Source organism: Vitis riparia, chromosome 2, assembly GCF_004353265.1.
Source record: "Vitis riparia cultivar Riparia Gloire de Montpellier isolate 1030 chromosome 2, EGFV_Vit.rip_1.0, whole genome shotgun sequence".
NCBI classification, from domain to species: Eukaryota; Viridiplantae; Streptophyta; class Magnoliopsida; order Vitales; family Vitaceae; genus Vitis; species Vitis riparia.
This window is the reverse complement of record NC_048432.1, coordinates 17,477,726-17,493,182: the sequence shown is the minus strand read 5'-3', so window position 1 is coordinate 17,493,182 and position 15,457 is coordinate 17,477,726. Positions and strand designations below refer to the sequence as shown.

General features: G+C 38.7%; 3 protein-coding genes across 3 annotated transcripts; 2 read left to right on the top strand and 1 right to left on the bottom strand.

The window, feature by feature from the left end:
• Nucleotides 1–1,366: 1,366 nt before the first annotated feature.
• On the bottom strand, nucleotides 1,367–4,579 carry LOC117905444 (probable lysophospholipase BODYGUARD 3). Its single transcript, XM_034818368.1, has 4 exons — nucleotides 3,605–4,579; nucleotides 3,184–3,512; nucleotides 2,859–3,058; nucleotides 1,367–1,976 (listed from the first exon to the last, which is right to left on the bottom strand). The coding sequence occupies exons 1-4, from the start codon at nucleotides 4,179–4,181 to the stop codon at nucleotides 1,652–1,654; spliced, it is 1,431 nt and encodes a 476-aa protein (XP_034674259.1). The 5' UTR covers nucleotides 4,182–4,579; the 3' UTR covers nucleotides 1,367–1,651.
• Nucleotides 4,580–8,591: 4,012 nt separating this feature from the next.
• Nucleotides 8,592–10,236, top strand: LOC117907339 (GDSL esterase/lipase At5g41890). The gene is made up of 5 exons (XM_034820848.1): nucleotides 8,592–8,863; nucleotides 8,983–9,113; nucleotides 9,230–9,472; nucleotides 9,546–9,804; nucleotides 9,886–10,236. The coding sequence occupies exons 1-5, from the start codon at nucleotides 8,605–8,607 to the stop codon at nucleotides 10,122–10,124; spliced, it is 1,131 nt and encodes a 376-aa protein (XP_034676739.1). The 5' UTR covers nucleotides 8,592–8,604; the 3' UTR covers nucleotides 10,125–10,236.
• A 2,354-nt stretch (nucleotides 10,237–12,590) lies between these two features.
• Nucleotides 12,591–14,825, top strand: LOC117907348 (beta-carotene isomerase D27, chloroplastic). The gene is made up of 6 exons (XM_034820860.1): nucleotides 12,591–13,258; nucleotides 13,412–13,504; nucleotides 13,622–13,683; nucleotides 14,038–14,144; nucleotides 14,286–14,381; nucleotides 14,458–14,825. Exons 1-6 carry the CDS (start codon nucleotides 12,866–12,868, stop codon nucleotides 14,505–14,507), a joined length of 801 nt encoding a protein of 266 aa, XP_034676751.1. The 5' UTR covers nucleotides 12,591–12,865; the 3' UTR covers nucleotides 14,508–14,825.
• The last annotated feature ends 632 nt before the right edge of the window (nucleotides 14,826–15,457 follow it).

The window sequence follows — 15,457 nt, the reverse complement described above, 5'->3', positions numbered from 1 at the left end:
CTGCATAAACAAGGCAACCACCCACCTAACCAGGACAGTAATAGATTATGCAGTTGAGCTTAGAAATGTTTTGATTTGAGCATTAAGGAAACTCGCATTGTTTGTTATATTATTGGGCATGGCCACCTACAAAGGCAAACAAATCGCATCAATCTGTCGACAATTTTGTTTAATTCCACTAAAGAATAGTCTTCTCATGCCTGATCGTATTCTAAGAAGCTTAGTAATTTATGAACATTACAGTAGGTACGTACGAACTGATTAAGAGGTGATGCATTGATCTAAATATCCAGAGGGTAACCCACCTACATAGAGGAAAGAAAGATATAAAATGTAAAAGGAAAAATGATGAAAAAACAAAGAGAAGGTCATTGTCTGGGATAATAACAAGGGTCTGAGGTAGTCAAGCATATGAATGCACAAATTCAAATTGTACAACATTATTATGAGCAAGGTGGGGGGAAGTGTCAATTCTTATAGATTCCTTTCTGTGTAAAAATTTTTCAACTTCCCAATGGACTTTCGATACTGTCACAAAAAAAGAAGGAAAGATGTACTGTAGATGATAGTTTACCAAATTATGCCCTTCTTGATATATAGGCTTATTCACTGAAAATGGTTCCTAAAACCTGAAGGGTTTATGATTTTCAGAAGTCAACAAGAGAGGACAATATGGATTTTGTAACACTGCAAAAGGTTGGGGAGGCAACTACGGGGTGGGTTTATCAATTCAGAAATTTATATGCTGAGGAATCCTGCAAATGCTGATACAATCTCAGAATCTTTGTTATGCATTGGATGGAAAGAAGCCGGATGAAACTATACTTTATACTTGTTAGACCAAGGTGTTGGGAGCTTAGTGAAGGAGAATTTTTTGTCAGCTAACAATCTTAGAAAGAGTTGAGGAAAACCCAGTTATGATAAGTACATTTCCAATCCCAGAAATTGATTTCCACAATAAGAATTGCTTATCATGCTTTGGTAGTGTTTTTCCATTGGACTACTTGCAAACATTTGCTTTGAAGATTAATGGCGACTTCATATCAGTACTGGGAAAGGAAAAATAATGGAGTTTAATGGAGGAGGAGCGGGAATAGTTAATGCCATTTATAGAAGGAGAAGGGACCTGGAAGGGACCTTGTTGATGGAAGAGTTCAAAGTGGTGGCAAGAAGTGCAGGTTATTCCTACATTTATGACAGCACCGTTGTGCATCTGACATGAAACACAGTGCATTAACGTGAAGGATTTATTGCTTTTCTACCATTACAGATTGGCAATACATATCAAGGAACAAAGGGAAAGAACAAGATGAAAAAGAAAACCCAAATCAAGGAAAGGGACTATATGAGAAGATGGAAGCATGCATAAACAATAATAATAAAAAAAAAGCAGATGATGTTTGAATTCACGTTCCTTTCTTTCCCTTATCAAATTGACATGATATTAATTAATTAAGCATTTCACACCCCAATAATAATGGGTAATAATTTCACACGGCCTAAGTGAGAGAGAACTTCACACTCGAAGAAGAAGGAGAGAACCTTGCCAATCTCAAGACTATCTTTATCCACATTTTTTTTCTCAGATAGATAGAAATTATGGTGATTTGGGGGCTTCGCATCTTCTGTCTAGTAGCAAATGAGGAGGGTCTTAGCCACTTGACTTCCTCCAAATCTCCTCCAGATCCCTAGCAAAGGCTTTCTGCCTCCCAACAACAATTGTGATGTGATCCTTATTTTCTATAACCTTAATGCGGGCACGAGGAATCATCGATTGCACATTGTAGCTGCATTCAACTGGAATTAGTTCATCGTCCCTTCCATGGAACACATTGACGTCGCATTTTAGGTGGTCGCGCACAGTTTCCATGTATCCATCAATCTTTCCAGCCGCCCCACAAATAATATTGTGTAAGGTATGCCATGCAGCGTTATGAGTATGGCAAAAAAATCCTTCAAGCAAGAATGTCCTGATCCTGCACAAGTTGTTCAAAAGTTTATATAAAAATCAATACAGATATGGCAGATACAAATCTTGGTCAGCAAACATATGGCGAAATGAAATTTATGGCCAGCAAACCCAACAGCCCAAGAATAGGAAAACCAATTTATTCATCCAATATATATTAAGATATGGCTCCATCGTTTTCAATTTAAGTCTCACCAACATTTGACCCCAGCTCCCACTCCACCAAGGAACTTCTGAATTGACCGAGATACCCCTCAATTAATCTCAATCATGAGGATAATTTAATTTAATTTAATTTCGAATTGGAGGAACTGTCCTCATAATTCTGATGTGCCGTGCCTGATCAGTCACCATTGAAAATAACCAGGCCTGTTCAAATCCGCAGACCCCCTAATAGATTTCAATCCTAATTGAGATGAGTTCTAAGATAGAAAGCATGACTATATCATTGTGAGAAACTTGTTTCTATACAGAATTAGGACACATTAATTATCATTTTAATTTTAGGCAAGAGGATAGGTGAAAGACTGCTCCGTGCCATGGATGTAGAAAAGAAGTGGCCCCAAGGCACCTATTGGGCCATGACCAAGTGTAAAGTACACCTTTGAAATGGACCATGTGGAGGGTAGGGTCCAGCCAATCAACCAAGTCTAAAGCTTCTTCCATTTTCCTATTTTTAATAAATTTATCAATATGAGTTATATTAATTTTGATCCATGTGTTTTTTTTTTTTTTTTCTGTGAAAATGTTTGCAAAAATACTTTTGACAATATATGGGCTGTCTTGTGGGCACCACACACAAAAAGAAGAAAAGAAAGCCCAAAGGGGCAGTAAGGGTAAATGGGGTTGTAGGTAAGAGGAGTTAGAAGATGGTAGGTTGGGGTTGAACCTGTTTCTGGTGACCAGCTTGGCGAGAAATTCCCACAAGCGGTGGTTCTTGCATATGAGAAGGCAAATTGTCCGGCTGATGTGCTCGTACCAGCAAGCTAGAGACGCACCAAAGGATATCACCGGCCACACGTGCCGTGGAGCTACCATTCTCAGCACATGTTGTGCAGCTTGTTCACCCTTGGGTACTGGAAAATATGGCTGCCAATGTTTTCATAAACCAGTTCATACGCCAACAAATTAAATGAGCAAAATTCCATGCTAGATGCTCAATATTTTTTAAAGAGATAAAAAAAAAAAAAAAAAAAAACTTTGTATGGACTTACTGGTGCAAGTAGGGTTAAGGATTTCACGGACCCGGGATGTTTTACGGCTAGGGCTAGAGCCAATATGCAGCCTAAAGAGTGAGCCACTATGTGGAAGGACTTAACTTTGTATGGCTCTAGTACTGACCGCTCAATCATGTCCAGATGCTCTCTGAGAGTGTAGAGAGAGTCAGTTGGCTTGGGGCTCCTCCCAAACCCTAGCAGATCCACTGCAAATAACCGGTAGGTTGATTTCACAGAGTTTGAGAAGTTTGGGAAAAGTGTTTCGGTCCAGAATGCGGAAGAGGAGATGAATCCATGAATGAAGAGGACATCTTCTCGTGCCTTATCTGACATTTGATATCATATATAAGTAAGTTTTTTGGAGGAAAATGATTTGAAAAGTGTATGATTTAGTTATAGGTAAAATAATTATTGTTACCTTTGGCTCCGTCAGCTAGAACAAAGAGGGTTTCTTTGGTAGAAGAGGTCCAAGAAGTGCAAGTTTTACAGTCACAATCAGACCATCTTGGGATGGGATGAGATTGTTGCCCTCCAATCCTTCCTTGGAGCATTTCAACAATGGTGGAGTTGACGGTAAATGTGGATCGAACAGTTCCTTTCTTGATCTTCTCGCAAGATTGTATCATGGTACCCTCCATCTTGAGCTTCTTAAGCTCTTTAACAGTGGATTTGGAGACCTCAGAGACGAGGGAAGGACGGGCGTAGAGGGTGTCGGAGATCTCCTCAAGCTGAAGCTTACTAGAACTGAGGCAAACAATCTTAGATTCTCCTTGTTCTGAGACCAAGATCTTGCCACTGCTGGTGATGGCTTCTTTGGCTGAGGAGCAGTAACAAGGCTTCCACTCAGCCTCAATGAAGAAATCAGCCACTTTGTAAACAAAACAAAGAAGGAAATCAAGAAGGTCTAAAATAGAAAAGATAATGAAGCTCACAGCTTCGTTAATGACTCTGCCGGTTAACGTTAAAACCGATCTGGTCTTGCCCATCACAGCCATTTCACTAAATCAACACCACTAACCCAGGAGACAGAGATGGGGGGAGAAGGAAAAAAGAGAAAGAGAGAGAGGTTTACAAAGACGAGGCTAAGTAACTCATTAGCTTAATGAAAAGCCCACAAAATGAAGAGCTGATGCCTCTATGGTAGGTTCCTCTTCTTTGCTATTCCCTCTCTCAATGTGCAAGTCCTAAACATCATAAAAAGAAAGCCGAAGAGAAGCAAATGGGTGTTGGTTCTTTAGGTTTTCTGTAAATGGGTGGTGGAAACAACCCACCATGCGCAACCTTCTTGACCCTCCAAAACGTTGTCACATTTGAGGAAAGCGTGTGAGAGTGCTTCTCTTAAAATATCAGTTGGGGAGAGCGGAGGGAATGAGAGAGAGGAGCGATGGACCTTGACACGTATTAGCAGATAGCAGATAAATGAATTCATTGTTCATTAAAATCGTTTGTTGGCCAGGGAAAAAGGTAGGTAGTGGTTGAACCTCCAACTCCAGGTGAAGAAACTATTCCCCCCCATAGCTCTACGACCTCTATACCGACTATTTAATCATCTCATATTAAAAATATAAGTCTTTCTTCTTGTCTTCTCGAAACCAAATTATTCGCTTTCTTGTCTGTCAAAAATAAAAACACACTTTTTCCTTTTCTTCGGTTTACATCTAAGTCCATAACTTTGCGTTTCTTCTGAGAAGTAGTATGACTAATTAATGTATGAAAAATATTTCAAAGTGAATAGGTCCGCAAACCTCTTGCATTTATTGCAAGCTGTCTTGGCCACATGACTCCCATCCCCTTGGGAGCCAACCCTTCACCACCGTCCTTAACCCTTATAAATGTAGAAATTTCCTCTTTATGATTTAAGAGAAAACACAAAAATTAACCCTACCTGTATACCATGTGGAAATTAACTTTGCTTGATGAAGATCATTGGCATCAGCGCATGCAGTATTTTAATTTCAGATTCATAAAAAAAAAATTAATCCAATAGCTGTGACTAAAAGATGGTATATATTATATGTCTAAAACTCTGAACAATTTCCTTGTGGAACCGGTGCTGGTGTGGTGTTTATGGGTGCCCATCAAGGTCTACAGCACTTAAGCTTTGAATTCAACTAGCATTTATTAACCAGCTAAGCATCCTGCTTCTGTGACATCCGGTGGTATGGAATATCTTCCACCGTGACATTCATGCATGGGATTGACTCAGGTGGCTAGGGTTAATGGTTGGAATGTAAAATTAGAATAAGTGGCACAAAAGTATTGATTAAGACAACATAGTGATACATAAATGTTAGAATACGACGCAAATTATTCACCGAAATCTTGTTTTATTTCACACTTTGATTGGATGTCGCGGGAGGCGGCAATGTGCAACATATTTAAGAGCCTCTATTAGTAGGTGATGTAGAAGAGTCTTACGAGCGTCAAATCAATAATATTCATTTATTTGTTTAGGACCCTGTAATGCATTCATCTAACCTTATTAAACTTGACATTGATATGAGGATCCAGATGTAGGTGTTTGCCGGGGACTTTATGGTCATGACACTACCACTAAGCCAACTTTAACTTATAATACCTATGGTCCTAGAGCACTTCCGATCACATCAAGCCATCGAAAATAATGAGTAATGAAGTTAGCTTGCAGTCTTTGGTGATCTATCATTGTTTCGCCAACATGATTTCTCAATAATATCATCAGTTTCATGAGTAACTACTAATGGCAATTCTCATGGTAAGATTTTACATGGCCTAGACTTTTTGATTCTTTCTTCGAGATAGATCTGCAAAAGTAGTGATATAAAGGACCACTCTTTACGAGCCACAGAAATTTGGACAAACCCAAAACAAGTTTCTAAGATAACACCAACATCGATCATCACCCGAAACTGGATCAATTCATTTTTCTTTTCCATTCACATGGTCCCACGAAAAACCCTACTATATATTCTTTAATTATGTGACATATTTCAGAGAGAGAAATCGCCATTATGAGTCAGGCTATCACTAGAAATGAAATACTTAATTGTTGATGAAATGGCCAAGCCACCCCTCAAGTTGGTTTGCCTGGAAAGGGCAGGAATTGATCTATCATCACATGAATTAGTTCATAGAGTCCAGCTTTGTTCTTTATCATAATATTAGTGATGAAAAAGGCTTGATTGCAAAGAGAGGCCACTCAAGAGGTGCGACAAAGCGAAAATATCAGAAAGTATGACGATAACAGTATTAATTAGAGGAGAGAGGATAAGGTAGAGCCTGTATTTATACATGATACGCAATTGATGAGTTTGGACACACCTTAGAAACAGTTAATTGCCGGAGTGAACAAAGGGGACAACCCACCCTAACTCATCAGCAATGAATGTATGCATACTTGCCATCTTATCATTTACACTGTCTCTCAGTAGCCTAATAGTCCCGTGGAGGACAGTGGATTTTCTATGAAATGGTAAGCCGAGACACAATGAAGGCATTCAAGTTTCATGCTAAGTTCCAATTGTGCCTTCAATTATCTTCCCTTTTCCCCCCTCAAATGGTAGGTCAAAATATAAATGTGTGAAGCCCTATACGGACATCAATCGCAATTCCAAAAACAGGCATTACATGCTGCTGTAAATCACATCATCATTAGAATACGAATTGATTGCGGTTTATTCACGTACTAGATGAGTTCAATACCATCTCATATGAAATTTGTTTGTTCTCCGCTTATAGGCAGTGTCCACATCTCCCCAAATTCAATATGTTAAAAAAATATTTGAATCCACCAAACTTATTAGAACAACTTTCTTCAGGCCAAAGGAGGATCCCCTTACTTGCATAGACTCCAGTAAGCCTACAAGCACAGCCTAGAAACACTTGGAATGGAGCTCTTTCCAAGTAGTAGCGCCCACAGGCGATATTTATGGTTATACAAATGCAATTTATAACACAAACAGTAGTGAACAGTTGTGGTTTTCTCAATTTCAGTAGTAACAAATTAAAAAAATTCATTTTATGTTTGTTATTCATGTATTCACAATAAGATCAATTGACCCACAAAAGTTTGAATAGGAAGAAGTCCTGGGCTAACCATGGGACCTCCATAAATTAATTATCATGGGTACAAAACCAATCAGATTCTTTCGTCCTACATGTATTTATTTGTCAACTTACAACCACGAACCTATTGTCCAATGACCACAAGGCCTAATGAATTTTTCTTTTTCACATTTTGTGTTCTTCATTACCCTACAAGAAGATCACTATTGAGTAATATTGAATTGCTAGCAATAAACGTATCACTGGGTTCCACCCATGACTCTCATTAAGCAGTCTACTAAAAACTGTTTCAAAATTAGTTCTGCTTTCTTTTTATGGGTCCCTCTTCTGTTAATGGTCATCAATATGACAACATCTAAGACTGAACAGTCCATGTTCCAGGAATTTGGCCAAGTGGGTGGCCGTATAAACTAGTGGTGACTAAGAAAGATAATTAATTACTGTGACAAATTCAAAAGGATGGATGATCTCACTCAATGTTGAAGAATTAACGGATCGACCTCTTATTTAGGAATTCATGTGGTATGGTTTTGATTGTCCCCCGGTACAAATGTACTAAAAAATGTACGAATCAGAGCTACGGAGAGAGCAGCCGCACACAAAGAGCCTCGATCAGATTCTACAAATTCAATAAAAGGCAACAAATGAATTCATTACTTGATTGATTTTGGACCATTATTTAGTTTTGCATTTGTATGCTCCGAGAATTATGGGTATTCACACCGGAGCTTTGGGGGAGAAACTGAAGAGTTAGTTACAAGAGTTGTTTCCATGGTATTTGACCATTTTTTAGGGGTAGATTATGACAATTGTCCATGAAATTGAATTAATTTCTTCATTGTATTCCATATTTATATCTTCTAGTACAAATCAAATCTTGTGGACGGGCTACTTGTAGATGTATGATGGGATCAGTCGTTGCAATGTTGCTCTAATTTTGTTGGTAGTCACGTTGTGGATAATAAATTTATCTCTAGTTTATGTAAGATCCAAACAAATATATATATATAATACTTAAAATTAGGAAACAGAACGGGAAAAATGACGATAACCCCGACTTAGTTTCCAGTTTAGCTGAATGATACTATATAGTCATAAAATTCATTTTAAAGATATATAATCAGTGAAAAACAAGAGGATTTCTATTAGATTTTTTCATTGCCTAGGAGGCTTTCATCATCAAAACAGGCATGATGTAGGATTTCAGAATATGAAGATATGAAATGGACCAATTCATAGGAGACTTTGTCAAGAATCTCACCTGCTCTCTACAACATGCAAACTGCGCTACTCTTGGCACTGTCATCATCGCTCAGTACCCAACTGTATTGCTTTTATAGTTAATAAATAATGTCAGTGCTACAACAGGCTTCCATGGCAATGGAGACGTTTGGGATGATGCTTAAGTCTTGTCTGTTGATAATGTTTGTTCTCGTTCTTTCCTTGCAAGTATTGCCCTCTCTTTGTTACACTTCATTTGTGTTTGGAGACTCCTTGGTTGATGCGGGAAACAATGACTATCTCTTTAGCCTCTCAAAGGCTGATTCTCCTCCTTATGGCATCGACTTCACGCCTTCTGGTGGACAACCCACTGGCAGATTCACCAATGGAAGAACCATATCTGATATTCTAGGTAATGTTAGAAATGTTTAAATATGAAATTATATGCTACAGCAATGGATGGTAATTGATGTCTTAGCTAAAATAATTCTTTCTTGAAGTTGCTAAATTTTTGTGTTGTGATTCATTCAGACGAGGCTCTTGGGGCCAAGTCATTTCCTCTGCCTTATCTTGCACCTACCACTAAACCTGAGGCATTTCTCCGAGGACTAAATTATGCGTCTGGGGCTTCAGGAATATTGGATAAAACAGGGAGCTTGTTTGTATGTAAACCTTATATATGTCCATTTCTGGTTATAAGATGTTTGATGGAGCTTTGGAATGGAAATTCTAATTGCCTTTAACCCTTCAACCATTCTGTTTAATTTTGTATTTGCAGATAGGGAGAATTCCACTAAGGGAGCAGGTAGACTCTTTTGAGCAAAGCAGGAGTCATATGGTGAATATGATAGGAGAGAAAGCTACAATGGAATTGTTAAAGAAGGCAATGTTCTCAATAACAACTGGATCAAATGATATGCTCAACTATATCCAACCTTTAATACCATTTTTCGGAGATGACAAGATTTCCGCTACAATGCTTCAAGATTTCATGGTTTCCAACTTGACTATACAGCTTAAGGTACTACATTACTAATTCTCGATATGTATAGATATCTATGGTGGAATTTTCTAATTTAAATTCTCTTGTGAAGCGACTGCACAAGTTGGGGGCTAGAAAGCTCATTGTAGTTGGGGTTGGACCACTTGGATGCATACCATTTGTACGCGCCATCAACTTGTTACCAAGTGGAGAATGTGCGGTCGAGGTGAATGAGATGGTCCGAGGCTACAATAAGAAACTGAACCGGGTGCTGGATCATTTGAACCAAGAGATGGAGCCAGAAACCATCTTTGTATATGCGAATTCCTATGACATAGTCATGGGGATTATACAAAATCATCATGAATATGGTTAGCTTAGAACCTTGATCTTCTTTGAGTTTATGGAACCCCTAAATTTTTTTTATGCTGATTGTATGGGGACATTTCTAGGATTTGTCAATGCAGGGGATCCATGTTGTGGCGGATATTTGCCTCCATTTGTTTGCTTCAAGGGGCCTAATGCAAACACAAGTTCGGTTTTGTGCGATGATCGATCCAAGTATGTGTTTTGGGATGCATACCACCCCACAGAAGCTGCAAATAGAATCATGGCGAGAAAATTACTCAATGGTGATGAAAGCATTAGCTACCCAATCAACATCGGCAACCTTTACAACTACAAACCCTAGAACAGGCAGAAAGTATTCAGCAGAAGGGTAAAAAAAATTAATAGTTGTGTATCAACCTGTTCCCAAGATATCATTTGGTATATATAGATATTTGAGCAGTGTATTTCTGTAACTCTGTTTCTTTCTGTTAAGGAAACCTGGCTAATTATTATATCTTGACAAGGTCATCTGCTTTGTAATGATCATCCCTGGAGACTCAGAACTTAATGCTAGTAAGTAGTAACATACAAAAGGTTCACAACCAAAAAAGTGAGTATTAAAGTCGAAATTAATGACCTTATGCAATTTTGTTAATTAATTGAAAAGTACCAGGAATCTCAACCACATTTTAGGTTTGAATGGTTGTATGGTCTTTTCCATATTAATGAGCTGGTATGATGGTTGTTTAAACAGTAATAAAGTGCTTTTGGATTAATTGTATAACAGCATTTGAAAGCAAACTTGACAAAGAAACTTCCCTTGAAAGAATGGACTTGATGGATTATGATTTGTTAAGTATCTTCCACCGTATTTGCCATCATTCTTTAGTTAAACATTTCTGCAGCTTCCAAGAACAACTTCAATTAGTTAAATATTCCTTCCCAAAAGCAATGAAATCAAGGCAAATTCAGATATGTATGGATCTCTATGGATGTAAGAACCAAGTGACCATAGTTAATAGAGCTAGCCCTACATTTCAAGTTTCGCTATGTGCAGTAATGTCTTGTTTGTAGTGCATTTTTCCAAAAATGTTTTTGACTTCCCAAGAAGGATAGAACTATGTGGAAAGCCAAAGTCAATCTCTAGAGAAGATATTATCCAAGGAAGAAGATTGATGATGTGAGCATCATCCTAGAATTTACCATACCGAACTACAGTTTCAGTCTTTCAGAACCACCAAGGTCAACTCTGCAACTGTCTCTGATACTAATATTAACTCACTAGAGAAGTCAATCCTCTCTCTCTCTTTTTCTGGTTCGTTCGAATCCTCTAAGCCCATCCACCATCAATGAATCCAATCTCATACGCGGCTTCCCTAGACCAGCTGGGGTTGACCAATGTTGCTGTCTGATCAGTTTGCTAACTACCAATACATACAAGGAATGGGTTCATGGATTCATGGACAGGCAAATAGGCAATTGTAAATTGCAGGGTCCGTTGACCTGCAACATTGAGTTATCTCAACGACCCAAGTGATGAAAGCCATCAGAAATCCCAATTCACAGTCCAGAAATAGGAATCCTAACCCACAAAACCAGAGTCTTCTGTCCAATCCCTTTCATGGGTGTCATGGTGTTTGCCTTCCCAAAGCTCCATATATCATGAACAACACACTTTTTTTCTTCTTCTTTCTATGGGTAAAACGTTGACTTCAGTAGAAAGTAAAGAGTAGGAATTCAGTATTTGTAAATTAATGATCAAGAAGTCATGCATGAGCTGAAATGCAACGACTGCCTCTGTGACACTCAGAACTAAGCATATGTAACGTCTATGTATATTTAGTATGTTCCTCTGGCATTTCTGAGTTTCTGATACATTTATAAAAGAAGCCGCGTTTTATTTATTTCGTTGATGCCCTTCAGAAAAATTTCAAAGGTGGTTGGCCATGGCCCATGGTTTCTGCTTCTGTGGGAGCCAAAGTCTTAAGAGTCAACACTGCTGTGCTGAACTGCATGCAGAATAGCTTACATAAATGCACTTGTATAATATGCCGACCCATGATCTTTTCATCCTTTTGATCAATTAATTCAAATAATATGGCTTCTACTTCTATTTTTTCTACCACTGAACAGTTACTACAACAAGGACTTATTCAAGGAATTGAGTAAATGTTGCAAACTCAATGCGAACTCAAGAAAATAATCTTGGTTTGGGTGAGGGTTTAATTTGGGTTTCAGGGTCCAAGCTCCGAACCAGTTCAGGCAAGTCCTACCTGGGCCCAACATGACCCTCACATGGGCTTCAGTTCCAAACCCTCAACCTCACCCATTCCAATTCAATCCCATGCTCGTCCAAGCATTCAGTCTGATCAATGGGCCTCGATGCTCAGGGCCCTGCTTTTGCCCTTCTGCAAAGGTTTGTTCAGTTTGATGGGCCAATGCATTTTCTACCAATACCGAAATGGTTTTGGTAGATTGTAAACACTGATGTTTCAAAATACTTAGGGTTCTTTTAGAAATTGTTCTTCAAAAAAGTTTTTATTTTCTTTAAAAAAGAAAAAATTAAAAAAAAACTGTTCATCTTTACATGTAAAATTGAAAAGATGTAAAATTTAGTGGACTTGGGAGAATAAACCCCGAAAATGTAAAATCGCCTGAGAATCTCCTTGTCATCTCCTGTAATCTAGTGAACCTGCGTGGCATCAGTTTTTGCCTCAAAACTATGCTGATGTGGCATGCTGTATGTCAGAACCTCAGCTACATGGGCCTGTCCCAACAGTTATCATCAACCCCCGCCACAAAATTCTTGAACCATCCTCACCATCACACAATGGGAGTAGATTCTACAGTTCATCTTTACATGTGAAGGTTCTAAAATGTTGAAAAGGAATGGGTTAGAAGTGGCCATTTAATAAAGAGGAAAAATTAATCTCATCCCAGAAATTGTATATCTGTATGGCCATAATTTTTTCTATGGAAACAAACAAATCCCACCATTCTCAGCAATTTTAAGTTCTTGAAGGATGAAGCTGTAGTTCTGGTACTCTAAAGGAGTTGTTGCTGCCGACTCTTTTGAAACAAACAAATACACTGAATTCATTCATGTCGGTTCTAAGCTTCCAAGCTGTCCAGTTCCCAGCTCTGGATCATCGTTCCTTGCCAAGAAGGCGTAGCAGTACTGGATATATTAATATAGTTCGCTGCGGAATCGCAGAGCCATCGGGAGAGCCAGCTCCTTTCGGACAGAAGACAAGGTACAATGATGGGTTCTTTGAGAAGGTCTTCATGACTCTCTTTGCTCGCAAGATGGGGAGGTTTGCGGCTCCTGCAAAATCTGGGATAGAAGCTGAGAAGAAGAGAAGTTGGTGGGATTGTGATTATGAGAGATTTGTGGATGTCTCGAAAAGGGTAATGCAAGGAAGGTCTCGGATGCAGCAGCAGGAAGTGGTTAGAGAGGTCCTCTTGTCCATGCTCCCTCCTGGCGCCCCTGATCAGGTGGGATTTTCTCACTTCCCCTGTTCTGGGTGTCTTGGCTTCTTACCTGTCGTCCATCTTTACCTTCCAATTTGTTCGATCACCCACCATATTTAGATGGGTCGATGAACTCTAACCATAAGGTCTATACATATCTGATTGTTGTTGCTGCAGTTCAGGAAACTCTTTCCACCGACGAGGTGGGCTGCAGAGTTCAATGCTGCGCTCACAGTGCCTTTCTTCGCCTGGTTGGTTGGGCCTTCTGAGGTAAATATGCTACGAACTTCACTGCCCTGTGATCCTGAATGGTTATATAGCTTCCTTGAGGAGTCTTTGGTTACAAATCTAGGGATTTGGTGTATTTAACTGATGAGAATTTAGTAGGTTGTGGAAGTGGAGGTAAATGGAGTCAAGCAAAGAAGTGGAGTCCTTATAAAAAAATGCAGGTAGATGTCTTACTTCTTTACATATGCTTTGGAACTGAAACGATATGTTGTATCTGAATTCATCTTGCAACATTCTGGTTCCTTTTTCATTTTCTTGGGAAAATCTACAGCTTATGGTTTGTTTTGATATGCATATAATCCACTTAGTGAGTAAATGCAATATCCTGAAAAACCAAATTTCACATCCCATCTTTTGTGTATACATATGGACCAGGCATAAGAAATTTTAGGCTCTGAACATTCTTTTCTTTGTTTCCATATGTCACAGTAACCAAATTTCAATATATTAGAAATAAAATAATGTCCAACTACTAATCTTTCTTTTTTTTTTTTCTGACAAATTCTCCTATCAAGGTACCTGGAGAACAGTGGGTGTGTGGGAATGTGCGTGAATATGTGCAAAATTCCTACTCAAGATTTCTTCACCAACGAATTCGGGCTTCCTTTAACTATGACCCCAAGTATATATCTTCTTCCATTCACATATCTTTATTGCCAACAACAGTGTGATTTCTGGCTGCAATAATGCTAATGGAAACCTGTGATTACCATATCATATTCAATTTGTCCTTGATGTTTCTTCTTTTCTGTTCTGCATGCAGATTTTGAAGATATGAGTTGTGAAATGGTCTATGGGCAAGTCCCACCTCCATTTGAAGAGGATCCAGTGTCCAAACAGCCATGTTTTTCGGATATCTGTAAGTTCATGACTGAAACTTCACTTGTGCGATCAATGGAAACTTCTCAGTTGTCTTACCTCTGGGTTGTCTACAGGCTCCATGGCAAATCCCAACTCCAGCATATGTCATAAACTACAAGCCTGAGAAGAATTTTCTACTTCACTAAATTCCCATTCACAGCAACAAGTGCTTCATATACTCAATTTTAAGTCCATCTGCCATGGCCTCAACATGTTAACTATTCACTACTCTTGACAACAGGAAAAGTAGGCAATCTTGGCAGTTGCCTGTTTCTCGTAGTTCCTCGGTCAGGTCTCTGAGATAAACAATTATTCTATATGTATTGATTTTTTCAGCTGCAGCACACCTATGTGATGTAAGCAAGAATGTACCAAATCTTCTGTAAATTTCACAGGATACTGAAATTTTGCCCTTATCAATCTCATGAAAAGTTCTGAATCATTCTGAAAAAAGTGTTAAAACATTGTGGATCACTAGTATCTCAATTTTCAAATGACTGGTGGGAATGCTTAATGTTTTCAAGTAGATGAATAATTATGGTTTCTTGGCTAAAATGAAAAGGCAATTGATGGTTGAAGACAATATCAAACTATCCATTCATCAGCATACCCTGTCAAAAACCCTCGAGTTGAAGTTAGAACTGACCCCCAGAATTGGGTCATTTATCAAACAATGCCTAGAATTCAGATGAAGGAGAAGCATAAGTCAATGGGAACAGTAGTCAGGAGGCACCGTGTTCATCACAAACAAGGCTTTGATTCAATTACAGTGCTCATCTACCAGGTTCATGAATTTCTTGAAGTTTGGGACTAACAAGAAATGAAAGCCATACAAGGAACTGCAGTTCCACCCTTTGCCAGCTGATAGGGGGAGAGATTCATATCAGCAAGTGAATGAATTATTTACCTAACAAACAAGAAAATTGAAGTACTACAATAGTTGCAAACAGATCCATGTTCCTCTCAAATCTGGGGACTTGCAGACAATGCACTGAGGCAAGCCTAACTTTCCCTGACTTCGTCAACCAAAACCTAAATTTGCCCAACATTATCAGTGACTTCTCAACGGTTCAA

Bases quoted from the DNA above. Each gene is read 5' to 3' on its own strand.
- LOC117905444 (XM_034818368.1), bottom strand. From the start codon at position 4,181: ATGGCTGTGATGGGCAAGACCAGATCGGTTTTAACGTTAACCGGCAGA. The intron at 3,513-3,604 runs GTAACAATAATT...ATCAAATGTCAG, and splicing joins TCTAGCTGACGGAGCCAAAG to ATAAGGCACGAGAAGATGTC. The intron at 1,977-2,858 runs GTTCAACCCCAA...CAACTTGTGCAG, and splicing joins AAGCTGGTCACCAGAAACAG to GATCAGGACATTCTTGCTTG.
- LOC117907348 (XM_034820860.1), top strand. From the start codon at position 12,866: ATGTCGGTTCTAAGCTTCCAAGCTGTCCAGTTCCCAGCTCTGGATCAT. The intron at 13,505-13,621 runs GTAAATATGCTA...AGAATTTAGTAG, and splicing joins GGTTGGTTGGGCCTTCTGAG to GTTGTGGAAGTGGAGGTAAA. The intron at 14,382-14,457 runs GTAAGTTCATGA...GGTTGTCTACAG, and splicing joins GCCATGTTTTTCGGATATCT to GCTCCATGGCAAATCCCAAC.
- LOC117907339 (XM_034820848.1), top strand. From the start codon at position 8,605: ATGGCAATGGAGACGTTTGGGATGATGCTTAAGTCTTGTCTGTTGATA. The intron at 8,864-8,982 runs GTAATGTTAGAA...TGATTCATTCAG, and splicing joins AACCATATCTGATATTCTAG to ACGAGGCTCTTGGGGCCAAG. The intron at 9,805-9,885 runs GTTAGCTTAGAA...GGACATTTCTAG, and splicing joins ACAAAATCATCATGAATATG to GATTTGTCAATGCAGGGGAT.